Source organism: Pongo abelii, chromosome 16, assembly GCF_028885655.2.
Source record: "Pongo abelii isolate AG06213 chromosome 16, NHGRI_mPonAbe1-v2.0_pri, whole genome shotgun sequence".
Lineage (NCBI taxonomy): Eukaryota > Metazoa > Chordata > Mammalia > Primates > Hominidae > Pongo > Pongo abelii.
In genome coordinates, this window is record NC_072001.2 from 69254117 (window position 1) to 69273107 (window position 18991).

At 49.7% G+C, this 18991-nt stretch overlaps 1 protein-coding gene across 7 annotated transcripts in view; it reads right to left on the minus strand.

Moving 5' to 3' along the window:
- MEGF11 (multiple EGF like domains 11) overlaps positions 1-18991 on the minus strand; it is a 374950-nt gene that overhangs the window by 247214 nt on the left and 108745 nt on the right. For all 7 annotated transcript variants that reach the window (XM_054532820.2, XM_024232600.3, XM_054532818.2 and 4 more), the window contains exon 2: positions 194-299. In XM_054532820.2, coding sequence (XP_054388795.1) covers positions 194-291 — 98 coding nt within the window. In that variant the 5' untranslated portion in view covers positions 292-299. The remainder of the gene's footprint in view (positions 1-193; positions 300-18991) is intronic.

Genomic DNA, 18991 nt, shown 5'->3' on the forward strand with positions numbered 1-18991 from the left:
TTGCCTCCACCCTGACCGTCCAGACAGAATTTACACTGCTCTGTCCTGTCTCTCAGCATCTGGGCCGTCTCCCCAGCCAGGCTGCAGACCCTTAGAGGGCAGCTCCTGGATCTCCTGACTGCCTCTGTCCCCTACTGCCATGCCCAGGGCGATCCCCCAGAGAGTGCCTGGCCATCTGAGGCCCACACCTTACCTCTCCCAGTGGCTGCACACGTTGGGGTCCTCAGGGTTCAGGGCAAGGGTGGTTTGCAGGAAGGAGAAGGCAATGAGCCCCGTCAGGGAGAGCGCCATCCCGGGCCCTGCACAGGAGAACAAAGGAGGCTGCGTCTGTGATCAGACCATGTTCCTGGCAACTACTTAGTTTCCCATCGTCGTGGGTAATGAGCATTTGATATTTCACATTGCAGGCTTTGACTAACACTGTAACAGTTCACCGGTTCTGAGTAACAGGAGAGTGGGAAGCCTGAGTCAGGAAAAAGTCCAAATTCTAGGCCAGGGGTTCTGAATGTTTTTTGACTCAGGGACTGCTCTGAGAATCCAGTGAAAGGTATAGATGTTCTCTCCAGGAAAATGCCCACAAGTGCAAAATTGGCTGTAATTGCAGGGTGTCCTCAGGCCCCCAGCCCCATCCTTGGACCCAGGGACCCCAGATCTGGACTGCTTTAAAGGGAATGCCCTCCCCGTTCCCTTATCCCTCATCATTGACATTCTTTGCCCATCTACTTCCTTTCCCTACTCCGTCCTGCCAAGAAGAAAGAGAAAAAAGATGTCTGATGTGGACCTGGGGGAAAATGAGCCAAGAAAACCCTGAGCTCTGGGCCCACAAGCCATGGAAGACTGGACCTTGCTTCTTCTGTCTCCTATGGGGTATCAGCTACTTCTGCCCAGAGTGATGCAGTCGTCACATGCCATTCCCACTGAGGGATGCCAGGCCTAGACCACCTGGTAAGGAATCAGTTTGCAGGCTTTGATCCAGGCCCCTGAAGTGACAGCCTATGGCAGGTATGTGCCTACGTGGGATGCCAACTCCCTTGCTTCACTAAATTGGGGTCCCCAACAAGGGGGTCCTCACAGAGGGCAGACAACCTTTCCGGTGGGAGTAGCTGAAATGCCTCCTGAGGTTCCTTCGTGTCCTGGCACTCCAGGACTCTGTGGTCCTCCTGCCTCAGAGAACTTCTAGTCCAAGGGTTGCAACCTGGTGGGTTGCTGACCTTGAGGGGTACAGAGGAGCTGGAAATCATACGCACACAAACATCACCTGTAGGCTGAATGAACGCTGTGACTCAGAAAGACAGAACTATTTTTCATGTGTACATAGACGCTATCATGATTTATTTAAAAGCTTTACTGAATTCAGAGTAGCTTTTCTTCTTAATCAGCAACACTAAAAATTACAACTTCTAATAACTGGGGGCGGGGGTGTTATAGAAAATATTTTGACATTGGAAGGGGGTCGCAGGCTTGAAATGGTTGGGGATCTATCCTGCTGGCCCTGGGTTCGCAGATGAGGAAGTGCTCAACCTACTTAGGAGAATAGATAAAAGCCAGCAGGTATTTTGCAACATCCCTATTTGTACCCTCAAGGAAGCTAAATGGAGTGCCTTTCTTCTGAAAGGTTAAACACTCTCCTTCCCTCCACAATAATTTCCTTGTTAAACTCTTTCTCAGCAGCTCCTTCAAAGATAAACAAATTGTCACCAATTCTGTATAACTGTGGGGGTCTAAATTAATGATTAATGAGGTGTTTCTGTTTGAGATCTGGAAATCATCTGACTAAAATGCAGATTTAGCCAGATTTCAAATGAATGCATTCTGAAAATCAGAAAGAGGGGAGCGATTCTGGTGTTTCTGCTCAATGTGCAGAGTCCAGGAGTATGCAAAGCACAGCTGCTCAGAGCTCCCCACCCACTCCCCCCAGCCCACTTCCCCATCCCCAGAGACCCAATGAGCACCTCAGAAGGCTCCACACAAACTGGAGTCTGTGCAATGCCAGGGCTGCAGAGGAGCTCAGCGATCATTTCAATCCATTCTCTTCTGGGAGATTCAACCTAGAGCGGAGAAAGAGCCTGCCCGGGACATGGCATTGAGCTATGCGGAGAGTCAGAAGTGGAACAAGCATCTTCTTCCAAGTGGGGTTTGGGCTAATCAGGCATCAAATAAAGAAATAAACAATGGGACACAGAGTTCCAGAAGGCATGGAGTCTGAATGCCAGCTGTGGGGATGCCTTGCCTTATCTTGATTCTCTCTGTGGCCCTGACTCATTACTTGGGCCACTCCTATAATCTCCAGCATTCTCCTGAGAGAACCTCCTGACAGCATCTTCAAACTTATTACACTAAGAGTATCAAAAGATGAGGCCACCTGGACAAGAGAAGATTGTTCCTCTGGTCCCTTTTGACCCATATGATGCGAGAGAGAGGTAACTTGGATCACTACTGTAATTTGTGAGATTTTAAAATCCTCATGAAGAGAGAGAGAGAGGAAAGAAAGAAAGAAAGAAAGAAAGAAGGAAGGAAGGAAGGAAGGAAGGAAAGAAGGAAGGAAGGAAAGAAAGAAAGAAAGAAAGAAAGAAAGAAAGAAAAAGAAAGAAAGAAAAAGAAAGAAAGAAAGAAAAGGGAAAGAAAGAAAGAGAAAGGAAGGAAGGAAGGAAGAAAGGAAGGAAAAGGAAAAGAAAGGAAGGGAGAAGGGAAGAAGGAAAGAAAAGAAAGAAAGAGAGAGAGGGAGGGAGGGAGGAAGGAAAGAAGGAAGGAAGGAAGGAAGGAAGGAAGGAAGGAAGGAAGAAAGGAAGGAAGGAAATTCTCCTTGTCTCCGATACTTCACTCAGGCGCAGTGAAGAAAGAAGCCGTCACCACATGTGGGCAACTCATCCCCATTAACTTTAATGGGACTTTCCCGGGATCTCTCTGAGGACAGATCCCAAAGACATATGCTTATGAGATGACTGAGGGAAAATCAATTGTGCTGCAGTGGTTATTAGGCTGACTCCATTTGGAGTGACAGAGGTTAACATATTGGGCACCATCTGATTTAGGGCATTAATAATTAAATAAGAAAATGCCCCTGGTTTCACTTCAGGGGAAGAGTCCATGTAAATAGATCTGCTGGTTCTCTTCCCTCTGGTCCAACTCTCTACATATTAGGGAGCAGAGGAAGTTGCAGAGGTGGAAAATTTTCTTTCCTTATCGGGCACCATGGCTGCTTTACAAACCCTGATGGACTGGGCAGGGGGGATAAAGGGAAGAGAAAGTGCCCAGGAGGTGTACCTCTCACACCTGCAGAGAGGGTGTTGTCAGCCCACATGGCCACCCACAAGCCATGGCCCAAACTGAGCACTCTTGGTGTACCACCTGCCCGGGCCTGGGCCGTGCTGTGGAGGACACAAAGAAATAAGATGCCATCAGCTGCAGTGCACTTGAGGATGCTCAAAGCAGCAAGTGATTAAGTCCCACTGGCGGAGCTGTGAAAGCCTTTGTGGAGTGGGTGGGACTTGGACTGGATGGCGTATGCAAAGGTGGAGGCTAGAGAAAGGGCATTTCTGGGTCAGGTCCAGCCCAAGCAGTGCATGGAGGCAGGAATGTGCAGGAACTTTGGAGGAACCAGACAGCGGAGAGCTTGCACTGCAGTGCAGTGGTGGGCAGCATGGGCACCTCTGGAGGGCATTCTCTACAGCTGGGTTCTGTGGAACACTAGTCCCGTGAGACATTGATAGAAATCTCTCAGACAAAGGTCTCCAAGGGTGAATAAGCTCAGGAAATGCTGCTCGCTATGTCCTCATCCTAAATATTCAGTCTAAGCATTTTCGCATAGCTTAGACTCTGAGAAGACCCAAAATAAAGAGACCATTTGACTTTTTGTTTCACCCAATATTTCCCATGGAACTCTTCCCAGTGACGCAGCTCTAAGAGCGGCGTTCCTGATGATAGCGGCTTAGGAAACTCTGCTCCCCTCCCTCAACACCAAGTCTGAAGAAAGGCCTGGTGCATGTCAAGCTGTGTCCTGAGAGTGTGCATGCACTTGTTTATTCTAACACCCAAGGGCCTCCTATGCCTGGCAACTGGTGTTAAAGGAAAATGCTGCCGGGTTGCTTAAGGGACACTGGCATCATAGCAAAGGATCCCTCCTCCTGTCCAGGGCTTCTGCTTCAGCCTGGGTTGGCTTTGCTGGCTGAGCAGATCTTAGAGATGGCAGCATCCTCTGGAGGCCCCTGCCTCTGCCTAGGACCCTGCCATCACTAGCACCAGCACCTGTGGAGGCCAGTCTCTCTCTCTGGTGGCAGCACACACCTGGCCAGACACTAGTTGCTCACATTAGCCAAGATGCATAAATTGGGGCAGAAGGCAGACAGACAGATGTCCTCTGCCCTGGGATCAGCTGTTACAGCCTTAAGGTCCATCTGTGCAAAAATCCTACCCCACCAGCTTCACTTCCACCACTGGCTTCGTCCTCCTGACTGTGCCTAAATCTTGGACACTGGAGCCTGTAGCCTGGCCCACATGCCTGCAGCCTGCTCTCTGTCAATCACAGTCCATCTTCCCGTGATCCTTTGCTTCTCACCATATTTGCACTGGCGGCAGGAATGGCAGCAGTCAGACACTATTTTGTGGGCCCAGGGAAGTTCCCACTCCCACAACAATGGGGATCTGTTATAGTGGCTGTTTAGAATGCTGTGCTGAGGAAGAGGGGCTGAGTGGGAAAGCATGCCAGGATTGATTAGTAATGTCTGTCTTGGACTCTGGGAAGGGACAACACAGGTGCCATGTACCATGCCTATATTGCTGAACAGGTGTTACCACTTTGGAAATTTCTCCCCTCCTATACTTACCACTTAGATATGGCCTTGGCTCTTCCCTCTGGACCCTAGGACCTAAGGATTATTTCCTTCCCCTTGTACCATGCCACTAGAACATATACTTCATGAGGGCAGGGGTTTCCGTCTCTTGTGTTCACAGCTATGTCCCCAGCCCCAAGAGCATTGCCTACACATACAGTGGCTCAAGACATCTTTGTCAACTGATTACTGACTCTGCAGCCAACCTCCACCCCAACCTCTCGACCATCCCAAGCCTCAGGATCAGCTACATTGCTTGTGTCTGGCCTGAGAGAGGACACCAAAGACCCATCCCAACAGCAGGTCACACTGCACAAGGCATTCCGTGTTGTGTTAACATTGCACTTGCAGAGACACCAATCTGGTGGCATCAGATACCATACAGTGGGCACCCAGGACATCCTGAGAGCAATTCAAAGACTCCTGCCTGGACCACCCCATCAGCACCAGCACATGTCTGCTCCCCACATCAGCACAAGGCAGGCATTGAAGCGCAGGCAATAGCTCAAGCTGCATTTGGGGACTGGGTGTTCCAGACGCCTCATGAAAAGGCGCTTTCAGGTCTGGGAAGCAGCAGAAGCAAACCCCAAACTGGAGCTGATAAAGCAAACGCCTCACATTTCTCCCAGCATGTGGGTGGAAAGAGAGCTTTCTATCTTCTAATTATAGAAGATACACACACACACTTCTCTACTTTTTTCTGAATAAAACAAAAAGCCAAGTTTGCACACAATGGGGCAAATGCCAAGGTTATCGCCCCGTCTGGTGGCCTTCCCCTTCCTCTGCCCCGGCTCTCTCAGCTGGCTCCCAGTCCCCAGCCCTCTCTATTTACTGGCCTTGCTAGGGCCTGATTAGTGCGAGATGAAAAGAGGAGTTGGATCAGCCCTCATAATTAAGAAGCTTCGTCCTTTGCCTTGATGAAGCCTCCTGCCCTGCAGCAATCCCACCAGGGGCTGGGTTTATGTTGAATGCTTTCTAATCTTCCTGTACTTAAAAAAAAAAAAAAGTTTTAAAAATAAATCCACAGCTCTTAATCTCCAAAAGAGTGATTCCCTGACTGCAGGAGCACAGCAAAAAATCTCAGCGCCAATGTGGAGTCTCTGCCAGGTGCCTGCCCCCTGGGATAAATCAGAGGGGACTGGAGTCACCTCCTGAGACAAGTTAAATGTCCCCCTCCAAGTCCCTGCTCCACCACCATGATAAATTCTGCTTTCTCCTTGCCTGGGAAGCCTCGGACTGCAAGTCCTGAAAATGGTACCATGAGGGTTGCAGCCACCATTAATCAGGGTCAAGAGACTGTCCTGTCCCCTGCACTCTCAAGCCCAGCAGAGAGCAAGTGGCCCTGACATCAGTCAGGCCCAGAGAGAAATCACAGCCTACCCTGGAGCAGAGCAGTAGAAACCGCCAAACTAATAAAGCACCAGTCTCCCTCCCACAACAGGCACAGCCTCTGAATTCTGGGCCCCCAAACCACCTCCTGCCCGCCCCAACTCCCAAGCAGGCAGCATCTGTACCCCCAGCCTCCAGCCCCTCCGAAGATGAAGGGAGAAAACTTATCTATGTTCTTAGGCCATTCCATTTCTCACAAAGCAATTATCTCCATCTTTCCATTTCTTTGCAAATCAGGACACATTCAGCTGGCCTGACCAACCCGGACACCTGCCTGGCCCCTCCCCACCTGCAATCTGCCCACTCCTGGCCTTCTCAGCCACCCTCTCCCACCTCCTCCCAGGGCTATGGAGTTCTCATAACTGTAGGTGTCCCTCATGCCCTGCATTAAATCATGGTGACATCCACAAAACCTCTGAAGACAAGTCAGCCTCCCAGGGCCCTTCAGCTCCATGGGGATTTGTCCCCATTCCTGCCCCCTTAAAGAAAACATTCCTTAAACAACAAGGTGCAGCTACAGGGGCCCAGGGGGGAGGAGGGTGCTGAGGGAGGGAGCCCTAGAGAATCCCTGGAAGGCCAAGCCTCTCATGGGAGCTGACCTGTGAGGATGATGGGCTGGACAGCAAGCCACATGGTGTCAGAACTGGCACCGAGACAAACCTGGGAGCAGAAAGGGTCCAACACCTCATCCTCTAGAAGGGGAAACTGTTCCCTGAAAGGGAGGTGACTTGCTAAAAGACACATGAAAACTTGGTTGCAGTCTTCATGTGAAGGGAATGGTGGAGTCCACCTGACTTGGGTTCGAATCCTGCCCTTGCCTTCCTGGCTGTATAACCCAGTAGAGTCATTTACCTGCTCCAGGGCTGAATGTTTCACATCTTGCACATTAGGGAAGACCAATTTCAAGGGCTGTTAAGATAGTAAATGAGAATGCAGGTAACGCAGTTGGCCCAAGGTCTGGCACATAGATGGTACCCAATGAACAATTAGTTTCCTTCCCATCCACATCCTTCACCTCAAAGACTCTTCTAACTCTGTAATTTTAGAGTTTCTAAGGAACTGGAAGAAAAAAAAAGACAATGACAGAAAAATCCTCTGCTGGAGAATCTAGGCATGGCTGTATGTTTTGGGGGACTCCTGGATCAGTCTTAACTATACAATTATCAAGACAGATCTCATCTTTCATCCATCCCTTCAGCAAACATTATTGAATGCTCACCAGTCACTGTGACACAGAGAAGACTCAGGCGGGGCCCTGCCCCAAGCCCTTGAACACTTGCTCGAGGGGAGGTGGGAATGGCTCGGAGAGGGTAGTAGACCCAGGATGTGGCTTAATTCAAAGCACCGAGGCCCCTCCCTGCAGGAAGAGGCTTCTCCCTGCAGGAAGCCTCCGGCCAGTGTGATGGGAAATCAGAGGCCTTTGCAGGGATTGATGCTAATGTCCCAGCAGGTCCCCTGTGTGTTGAGTCTGGCCCATCTCCATTCTAGATGCCTCTGGATCCACTCTTGATCAGGGCTGCCTCTGAAGGGAGAGAACCTTTCACAAGCTCATCCAGCCTCCCAACTCCATCCTGTCGGGGCTCAGAGAGCCATACTTCCCCTGCCCTTGGGTCTCTCCTATTGAATTCAAAGTCAGTACCAGTTCCCCTCTGCCTCCTAAGTCACTACCTTGCTGTGTGACCCAGGAAAGGTTGCTTAACCTCTCTGAGTTTCACTCTGCTGGTGCACAGGGCTGGAGTCAGACTACATCATCTCTTGGGCCCTTCCAACTCTGTAAGCTTACATATGAAGTATCACCCTTCCCCGTCCTTCCCCTCCTCATCTTCTCCTCCCTCTTCACCCCTGCACTTCAGGTTTGCGCCATCTCCCAGCTGCAGGGAGATAATGCAGAGGAGGCAGCAGAATTGGATTCTAGTCTTTGATCCTGGAAAACTCATTTAACTGCCCTGAGCCTCCTTTTCCTCTTTTACAAATAGGAAGGATGAGAGAACAACAGTTTCTTGTGAGGATTAAACAGATAATGCAGGTGGTGCCCTGCAAACTGCAGCCCAGTGGTGAAATGCGGAGATCAGTATTGTTGTGATGGTTGGGATCCATAGTTGCTGCCCGCCTCTCTGTCCAATCTTCGGCACCCTTTGAAGATGGGCCTCTTTCGTGTGCTCCATTCCAGCCAAGAGCCCACACTAGGACAGGATCTCTCCCGCCATACCTCAGGGGCCACCTTTCCCCAGTCAATAGACCCCCTGAGTCTGGAGATAAACAGAAGAGCCTGGCTGTCAGCCCACAGACATGGGCATCAGACAAGGGTAGCCTCTCCAGGTTTCCTTAGAGAACCTTCCCGACTGACCTAGGCCAGGGGATTCTGAAGCCAGAAACCAATTGTCTCAAAGTTTGAAGTGCCCTACACATGTTCTAAAAAGGTTGTCAATATAGATAAACATGTTTTAACATATATCTTTAACCCAGCATTCCATTTATGCAATGTCATGTTTAAAAACTGACCAGGGCCAAAGACAGGTTCAAGAATGTTTGTTGCATTCTCTCTTGATAAAGAGATATTTGAGCCAGGAACAGTGGCTCAGACCTGTAATCCTGGCACTTTGGGAGGCCAAGGCAGGCAGATCACTTGAGGTCAGGAGTTCAAGACCAGCCTGTGCAACATAATGAGATCCCGTCTCTACAAACAATACAGAAAAAAAAATAGCCAGGCATGGTGGTCTATGCATGTAGTCCTAGCTACTAGGGAGGTTGAGGTGGGAGGATCACTTGAGCCCAGGAGATTGAGGCTGCAGTGAGACGTGAGCATCCTCTCCAGCCTGGGTGACAGCCAGACTCTGTCTCCAAAAAAAAAGAGAGAGAGATGCTTGCCACAGCACTGAAGCAACCTAAATGCCCATGAATGGGGCCTTTGCTAAATAAATTCCACCATGTCTATATAACAAACTATTATGCAATCATTAAAAATATTGATGTGGAAAATTATGGAAGCCCATACACCAGGGAAATAATAATATTGGTCATCTTTGGGGGAAGGGATGGAAGATTTGTGCTTTCTAAGTCAAACATTTTTGTTACATTAGTATTTCTTACAATGAGCATTATCATCACTATAGTCAGAAAAGCAAAGATATTTTAAGATTAATATGTGTAAGTTCACCAACATGGGAAGATGACCCTAAAGTCTTATTATGTGATAAACGCAGGTTACAAAGCAGCATGAACATTATGATCACATTTATATAAACTGCGTGTGCATGGGCATATGGTGTGTGTGTGCTGACAGTGAGGGAGCAAGGACAGGAAGATGCTCGGAGGATGTTAAAAATGTTAACAAAGATGTCTGGATGATGATATTTTGGGTGACGTACTTTCTTTCTTTTTTTTTTTTTTTTTTTTTTGAGACAGCATCTCTGTCACCCAGGCTGGAGTGCGGTGAAATGGTCACAGCTCACTGCAGCTTTGACCTCCCTGGGCTTAAGAGAGCCTCCCACCTCAGCCTTCCTAGTAGCTGGGACCACAGGCTCACACTACAACACCTGGCTTTTTTTTTTTTTTTAGAGACAAGGTCTCACTGTTGCCCAGACTGGTCTGGAACTCCTGGACTCAAGTGATCCTCCAGCCTCAGCCTCCCAAAGTGCTGGGATTACAGGCATGAGCCACCATGCCTAACCAACTTACTTTCTTCTCTATACATTGTCAGTATGAGCAGGTCTCAATTTTAAGATTTCAAAAACCAGCCAGGCATGGTGATGCATGCCTGCAGTCCCAGCTACTCAAGAGGCTGAGGCAAGAGAATCTTTTAAGCCTCAGAGTTTGAGGCTACAGTGAGCTATGATTGTGCCACTGGGTGAGATCCAACCTGTGTGAGACAGCAAGATCCTGTCTTTAAAAACTTTTTTTTTTAACCACAATAAAGCCACCTTCATTTTGAAAACAAAAGAGGGAGGGACCTACAGGCAACTCCTCCAAAGCTTACCCTCCTCCAGGCCCAGATTCTCACCCTCTGCTCCTTGGGGCACATTTTCCCAAAGAGCAGGGGTTCACAGAGGGCTTGAGCCCTAAGCCTGCTACCCCTAGGGACACAAGCTACTTGGGGGAGCCTCCCAGGCAGCCCTTGAAGCCATCTGGCTGCAGCGAGATTGCCATCACGATGGTGTGGCATGTGTTCACGCTGTGATGGTATACTCATGCTATGATGAAAAACATTATGCCGTTTCAAAGACCCAAAATGATCTCATGACACAGAAAAATAGATGGATAATGCACGATTTTTTCAGCTCTGTTCAGAATAATAAATGAGTCAGGTATTCAGATTTTTAAAGCAATTTATTGAGGCCCTTTGTCCATGACACTGATAACTTCTGGCTTGCAGCCCGGTCGGGTCATGGCTGGCACTTCACTTCCCTCCTCTGCTCTCACACTGGCTCTGCTCTTCCCTGGAACAGCAAGCACAGGGAGCCCTGGAATCTCAGGAGGTTTCTGAGTCCTAATCCCAGCTCTGCCTCTTACCAACTGCATGGCCTGAAGATGATCATTTAACCTCCGGGGCTCCCAGCTTCCTCTTCTGCAAAATGGGGTTAGTAATAAACCTGACTCCCAAGGTTGAGATGCCAAAGAGACACAGGTTATGAGAAGGGCCTGTGAACAGCATAGCCCCAGGGAAAATATCAGCATGGCTGGGTTTGGCATTGTCCTCTCTGATGGGGCGTATGGGGTGCCGTACAGATACTACCAGGGGTGCACAGGGGGAATGAGTATATTAGGGTCCTGGGCCTGATAAGGACTGCCTCCCGGGGGTGGGGCAAGTCTGCCAGAAGGGAAGAAAGGAACTGAAGGTGAATTTCAGTAAGTTTGCAATTTGGCCCAGCCCAGGCCCTGCTGACTTGCAGTCTAAGCTAGTGATGATTCCAAGTCTGGACCAGAGGCCAATTTGGCTGCATTTCTGGCCTAGGCTGTGTCTGACAAGCATCTCACAGCCACATGTATTTGCAATCAAACAATTCCTCTGAACTCTAATTTCCTGGAGGAGCAAGAAGCTCACCCACCTTCCAGAACTTGAGCACCCTATATGCCCTCCCAAAGGAAAGACCCACTAAAAAACAGTACTGTGGCCGATCAAAATCTGTCCCTCATCTCCCCAGGTTTAATTTGGAAAATGGCACATAAGTCCCAGAGTCATTGTGTGCCTGGCCTGATTATTCGTTGTTTATTTCAGTGTTTTCCAGGAAATTGTTCATTAAGGATAAAAGCACCTGCTTACTGTAAGAGAGCATTACACAAAGACTCTGTCATGGGAGCCTGGGAAGAGCATTAATTAATGAAGTGAAACTGAACAAACATGCTATAAATTAAAGGTCTGAAAAGAAATGCCCTGGCATTTAGTGGATTATGAAAGAAGGATGAAATGAAACATCATATTTTTAGACCACAGTGGGGTAAAAAAAAAAAAAAAAAATGGGAGGGAGAAAATTACAAAAGGTGGCCGAGGTAACGATCTATTTCTGGAGCAAGTGAAGTCTGTGCTTTCATTAAGAGAATTATCAATCAATTCTGTTTTGTCTGGGGGCATATACGCACTGGGTGTGCTAAATTAAAAAGCTTAACATGTCAGCATAGTTTCTTCTGAGGGTTCCGTGGAAGAATGCCGACCAAGGCATTTAGGCTTCAGAGAGGCAAGGCAGGTTATGAGGAGGAAGTTGGGGGACTTGAGCCATGTCACTAAGTCATGCCCAGCAGGGCACAGGCCACCCTGAGCACCAGCGTCAAGAGAAAATGTAGCCAAACCCCAATTAACTGGAGCCTTCAGTTAATTGAAAGGTAGCCAAAACAGCCGATCACACTCCCCGGTGCCAGTCAGGCTCAGTCCTCACCGGCGCATTTCAGCCAAAGCCAGTGTGGTTTTTTCTTCCCCTCTCCTGAAAAGCAGCTTTTAGGGCTAGCTTCTGATAACTTATTCAGCTTAATTTCCCTCCCTTCATACCCACTCCTGAACAAGGACAGGCCTTTAGGAACAATGATCCTGAAGTCACACAAAATCCCGATAAATCCAGAGAGATTTGATCCTATTCATCACACTCCACTTCCCTGGGTAGGAAAGGAAAAGGGCACGATTGCAAAAGCGTTTTGGTAACAGGTGTTGAAACTACAGAAAGGTTTTTTCTGCATACCTTCCAACTCAGTAGGACATTCAGAAATGTGAACCACCGATTCCTTATTCCTGGAGGCAAAATGGAGGCAGGGGCAGGTTTCCCGCCTGACTCCAGCTTCTCTCAGTTGCTTTCTGTTCTCTCCCCAGGCAGGCCTGGGCCCGTGAGGTACTAACCCTCAATACACTGAATCACCCCTATGTAGAAGGCAGGACGCTTGCACCAAGTCCAAACCATGTTTCCCCAGTGTTCTAATTCTGTGGTGTGCCCACACATTTCTAAATTTGCCGTAATACATACGGGGACTCAACAGGGTAGGAAGAACGGGAGGCAAGCCAGAAGCTTGCTAAGCCATGGGAGGCCTCTGACCCAGGTACGTTTGGCTGTGCCAAGACGGAAAGAGAAGAAAGAAAAAGGAATGGGGTGGGGAGTGAGGCCGGTGGGAGGCCAGCCTGACAGGCTTGGGAGAGCAGGCATCTGTGGGCCTGGGTGTGCACAGCTGGCAGGAAGCGGGCCTGGAAGTCTGAGCTCAGCCGGGTATTGGGTACTAATGCCATATTTGGGGACTTGCGAGCCCTTACTAAGGATACTCTGTGAATATTCCTTGTTGGATTAGAACCTAGATGTAGACTTGGTTGAACACTGAGTGTGCTGTTCACTCATCAGCCACTGTGCACCTTACTGAGCACCAGGGCAAAGGAAAAATGGACGGTTCCCAAGAGCTTGCACTGTGCCAGGTGCCAGCCTTGGTACATGGCCAGTTTCAGTCCTTCCGGTAACTTCATCAAGTAGGCATTATGATCTCCTCTTGCAGGTGGTGAAATGCAGGCTCACGTGGATGACCTAGACACAAATTCAGGACTACTGGCTTGTCCAATGCCATGCTTCTGGAATGTCTCTGTCCTGTAGACTCAGGTGTTTGTGTGTGTGTGTGTGTGTGTGTGTGTGTGTGTGTGTGTGTGTGTGACAGGGATAGGCTCATCTCTTTGGATCAGAGCTTCCTCCATGCTCACGAGATTGGAGCAGCGGAGGGGAGGATGTTAATGCTATTGTGAGAAAAGAGAAAACGACTGGCTTGGAACTCAGAAGACAAGCTTGGGCTGGCTGTGTGACCTTGGGTAGGAGGCTGCCTGCTTGGTGCTTCATTGTCCTCTCCGTTAGCTAAGAGGAAGCCTCTGTCTGCCAGGGTTTCTCCCACCTGAACCACAGCACCCAGAAGACAATTAATGTACAATTTTCTCAGTTCTCCCAAGGATGGTACATCCTAGATGCACAAGAGAAAAGTCAATCTGCTACATGCAGTGGTCACATTAGGGCATGAGGGCAGGATTCTCTCCTGAACCTGGCTGAGAAGGAACCAGGTGGCCCCGAAGGTCCCTTTGGCTCTGACCTCAGGCGATGGGCTGCAGATGAGGATGCCAGACCTCCTGAACCATGTTAGGTCACAATATCCTATGTGTATTTCCCTCCTGTCATCCCTTGGCCTAACATCATCTTTAAATGAGCCGATTGTGCCTCAGCTGTGCTTTGAGGAATCTAGGGAAGAGACTGAGGATAGGCCTCAAAAGGGGATAAGCCCTACTCCTCACTCCCCACCCTTAGGGCAAGCATTGTGTGTGTTGGGTCGATGGGGGGATCAGAGGCAATAACTGGCAAGAGATCTGAATAGGAAAGGTGAGCTTGGGGATCAAGAATTAAGCACATGATCCCCCTGTACCTCCCCTACCTTAGAGGATGTGGAGTTTATTTTATTACACAACAGGTCAGTTCCCCAGCAACGCAGAACAGTGGTTTGTACCCCAGGTATAAGCAATGCCCCATCCTATTCTGGGCTCCATCCAGAAAATACTCTAACAGCTTAAAAAGTGAGAGCACTCCTAGACCTCCTTAATTTTAGGCTTTGCTCATGGAGCCCCCACGATGGGTACTGGGAAGGGACAGCAAGCTGTGGAATTTTGCTACCACTTCTGCACAGCTCTCAAGAAACAACAGTGGCCGTGGCAACATCTTTGCATCAAAAAGGACATACCTAGACAGAACAGGCGCCCGCCAGACTCTGGATCATTCCACAAAGTGGAGATGAGGATAAAATCACCCCGAGGGAGGAAGGCAGAGGAGACATTTATTTCAAGCCAATTTCACCCACTGTGGAGCAATCACTAAAGCCAAATGGTAGAGCTGTGCATATATATGTCTCAGTGAGTAAGTGTGGGAAGAGTGAGTGAGCCGGCACGACCGCCAGCCTGGCGCAGCTGCTACAGGGAGGCCCTGCAAGGGGACAGCATCTGCTGATGAGACTGTCCGAGTCCAAGGACAGCCTGAGCTGAGCCCCCAGCCAAGGGCCAGGAGAAACAGGCCAGGGACAAAAAAGCACAGAAGTGTGTCTCTTGCCCCAGGTGTGCCAATAATCAGCTGTGTGACCCCAAATGAGTCACTGCACCTCTCTGGGCTGTTCTTTGATGAGGAGGAGCTAGAATCACTTCTCAAGCAGGTGGTCTCGCTTGAGAAGAGGACATGGGCCTGAAGGCCTGAGTTTGAGTTTTCCAGCAGCACCCACCAGCCATGGGACTAACAGAAGAACCTTAACAGCTTCTCTAGGCCTTAGCTTCCCCATTTATAAAAGGAGGTTGACTGACAGTCCTGCAATTTGAGAGCCAAATCGGGATCCTAGTTCAGGTCTCTTGCAGCTCTGGAAAGTTCTACGGTGATTCCAAGCAAGAGCAGACATGAGCAGGGAGGGGTGCGTCCTAGTGCTCTCAGCACCTGCCACAGTGCGGATATCAATAAACATTCGATAACTAATCTATGATTGGATCAATGAATCAGTGAACAAGTTCCTGCATTTGCGAGAGGGAACTGAAGACAGTGGTGGTGGGAAGAGACTTGCCCAAGGTCACACAGCTGATCATAGCAGAGCTAACCCCAAATCCAGCACTCAGCCCACTCCACCATGCTCCCAAGAAAGGGAAGGGAGGCCCTGACCAGCACCTCTGGTGGGGGCTAGGCCAGGCCAAGGCAGCCTGCGGACAGGGGATGAGATTCCCCTTGGAGAATGCTGGATTAGGCCCCGGAATCCACCAGCCCCTCAGTCTACTGCCTGTCCAGCCCATTCACCAAGCCCCTGTCCCATGGGGTGCTTCTCCTCCTCGGGTGCAGACAGAAGGGCTGGCTGCCCAGCAGCTGGCCAGGCTCTCTCCCTGGCACCTCCTTCAGGCTTTCTTACAGGTATTTACTTTCCTCCTACAAAGATGTGCACAGAGGAGGCAACTAACGACAGAGGCAGAGCGAGATGCCTCAGGAAAGCTTCCGGAAGTTGACTTTCTTCTCTCCAGGGACCTCTGCTGGGAAGTCACAGCCTGATCCTATTCTGTTCTCTCCACCTGCTTTCCTGAGCCCTCAGAAACTGTTTTCACCAGCCCTGTCTCCCCAGGACTCAGGGGACTTCGGCAGAGACCACTCCTTACCTTCTAGTGAGCTTTTAACAAAGCACACCCTCATTCACTGTGTCCTTTGATCCCAGAAGAGCCTGTTACAGATGAGGACCCCGAGGTGGGACTCAGGAGGGTAGGGAGTTTCAGTGGCAGAGTGGGGACCAGGAGAGGACAGAGGGGGCAAGAGGTACCTCAGCCTTTCCTCCGGGTCCTCCTCTGTCCAGGAGGAGCTATAAAGGCAGAAATCAAAGCTCCCCTATCAGAGAGCTCAGGGCAGAGGCTCCAGGTCGGGATATAGGGAGGGGGAGATACTCCTTCTGGAGGGAACATCTTGCTCCCGCTCCTAGCACACACGGACACTAAGCCACTGTGCCCACCCTGGCTGCGCATTAGAATGGCCTGAGGAACATTTTTCAACTCTCAATGCTATGACCTCATTCCCAGCCAACTAGGTGGGAGGGGTCAACTAGGTGTGGGTGGAGCTTGGGCATCGGTGTTGTCTAAAAGCTCCCCCAGGTGATTCCAATGAGCAGCCAAGCTGGAGAACCACCCACCAGGAGCTCCCTGAGAGCAAGGGCATCAACAGGAAAGCCCACCAAGGGGATGACCTTGTTCTTTCTTCGTCTCTTTCTCCCTTCCCACCCCACAGCACAGGTACCCAGCATGGGTACCCCCTTCCTGCCAATATCCTAGTTCTTCCCTGGAATCACAAGTGTCCCCCAACCCAACAAAGTGTCAGTGGGTGGCAGAAATATGGGTCCTCTAAGCCATTAGTGAAGTTGCCTGTTACATCCAAAAGGCCAGGTAGGCCCAGGTGAAAGGGAAAGGCAACATCACTCTAACAGGAATGCACACTGACCCCTCCCCTTAGCAGCTATACAGCAACAGGCACAGGGCAGAGAGGTTCATAGCTCCCCCAGCCACCCCGGGGCTGGTACAAGTGCCCTGGGCACCAACCACCACCACCTGAGCCCAACCATAGACTGTCAGTGAACAAACCTTTACCTGCACCTCTGCAGGCAGGTGCCCTAGCATCCATGGCAGATCCTATTTGTAGAGGCAAACCTGTTCATCCTTCTCTCTACCCATCTATCTCCTCAGCCGTTATGTACTGAGTGCCTCTGATATGCCAGGCACTGAAGATACAACAGTGAATGAAGCAGACACTGTTTCTCCCCATAGAGCTTATCCACTGTAAGCCCCATTATACAGATGAGGGGAATGAGGCTCAAAGAGGAGTGATGGCAGATCAGGCGCTGATCCAGAATTCACGGGCAGCCCTGCTGTAGAATACCTGCCCAAGTCCTTCTCTCCAGCCCCACAGTGAAAAGCAGCCAGACCCTCCTGCAAGGATAGGAGAGCAGAACTTACTTAGCAGAGGCCCGAGCTGAGAGCAGGCCCGAGCCCCAGAGCCCCGAGGTCTCCACATTTGATGGTGTCTGTTCTCCCTCCCTCTCCCTCTTCTAATGATAACTCTGTGAGCTGCAATGAAATTCGCCTTAATAAGCACTCATTAGAAATATGCTAACGGGGAGGAAGCTGATATCATATGCCCTAAAACCCAAAGGGAAAAGGAGGTAAAAAAAAAAAAAATTCAATATTGGGTTTTGTCTCATTTCAAAGCCACTTACAAAGTGGCCATAAATCTTCTGTGAGACGTGACATAACGAGGAGCTACCAGCAGCTTGGACATTAATAATTAGCTTTAGCCAGGTGCTGAACTGGATGCATTTGGCTTTGGAGTTCTTACTACAGGGAGAGAGAGGGAAGGTGCATAGACTAGGACCTGGGTGCCATCCCCAGCCTCACACCTGCACATCTAGAAGGGTAGGGGGCTGGGCCGAAGCTTGTGGCTGTGAGAGGCCACAATATGTGCCAGAAAGGCAAGGCTCAAATAACGGAGGTGGGGATGAGCACATACACTTTGCTGGGTCCCTGGCAGGACCATGTGAGGGAGGCATCTGGCTCCGTGTTGTGGTTAAGGAAACGTGCTCTGGAGTCAGAGCTGGTCTGAACCACAAACCAGCTCTGCTAATTACTAGCTGAGTGACTCCGGACAAATGACTTAATCTTGCGGGGGATCTGTTTCCTTACCTGCAAATGGGGATAGCAATTGTATCCATTGTGAAAATTAAATGAGATAATTACACACGGTATCTGGAACATTGTAAAAACTCACCAAATGTAGCTGCTATTACCATTGCGCGCACAGTAAACAGAAGCTACTGTTTACACTGCTGCTTCCTTCAGTTTCCTTCAACCTCTCTTCATAGCCACCCAGAAAAGCTCCTGAGTGTTGTGTCATATCCTTTTTGGGTTTTTAATTTGCTGGGCGATTTTGGGAAATTGACTTAACTTCTCTGATCCTTAACTGCCCGTTCTACAAAGTGAGGATGATAATTCCTGCTCTGATCTACCTCTAGGGTGGTTGTAAAGATCAAAAAGATAACGCAAGTGAAAGTGCTTTGAAATGTATACTAAATGATACATGTTCAGGGAATTATCTTCATTCACCTCCAGCGGGAAGGCTGTTCTAGATGCCATGGTTTGCCTCCCCTCTCCCGGCTGCAAGGGATTCTCTCTCCCGAGACCTCGGGAAATGTAGAAAGAGTCTACATTTCTTCTAGACAACAGTGTCAGCAGACTACAACTTTTAATTCCTACAGATGTCTAACTGAAGTTCCCAGGAGAGATGGAGATAAACCAAAGGCCACCGTTTGGATGGGATGGCCTCATCATCTGGAACGAGTTGTTTTTCATTCCCATTAAGACACGGATTGGTGCATGCCTTCCCGCGGCTCTGCCACGTGTGACTCCCCACACACGCCAACACCTCCCACAGAGGTCTCTCTCCTGATCAGTGTGGGGACCCCGCTGAGCACAGGCTTGGATGTTGGATCCTTGTCAAGTTGTCACGAAGTGTCTAAGGGCTCTCTCTCGATTCTGTCCCTATCTCACTGTGGACAGCGGCCTGTGGGCTGGCATCAGTCCACAGAGGCACACGCCGAGTAGCTGGAAGGCAGTGGGGGCAGAGGGACAAAACGGGGTCCTTGGCCTGGGTCCTGCGTTGTCTGCATTGTTGGTGAAGGTAGGCACCTTCTCAGGGGGGCATCTTATTGCCTCACCCTTGTGCCTGCTCTTTGCCCATCTCCTCTGCCTTTGTTTTATCTTACTGCTTCCTACAGGTTCCCATAAT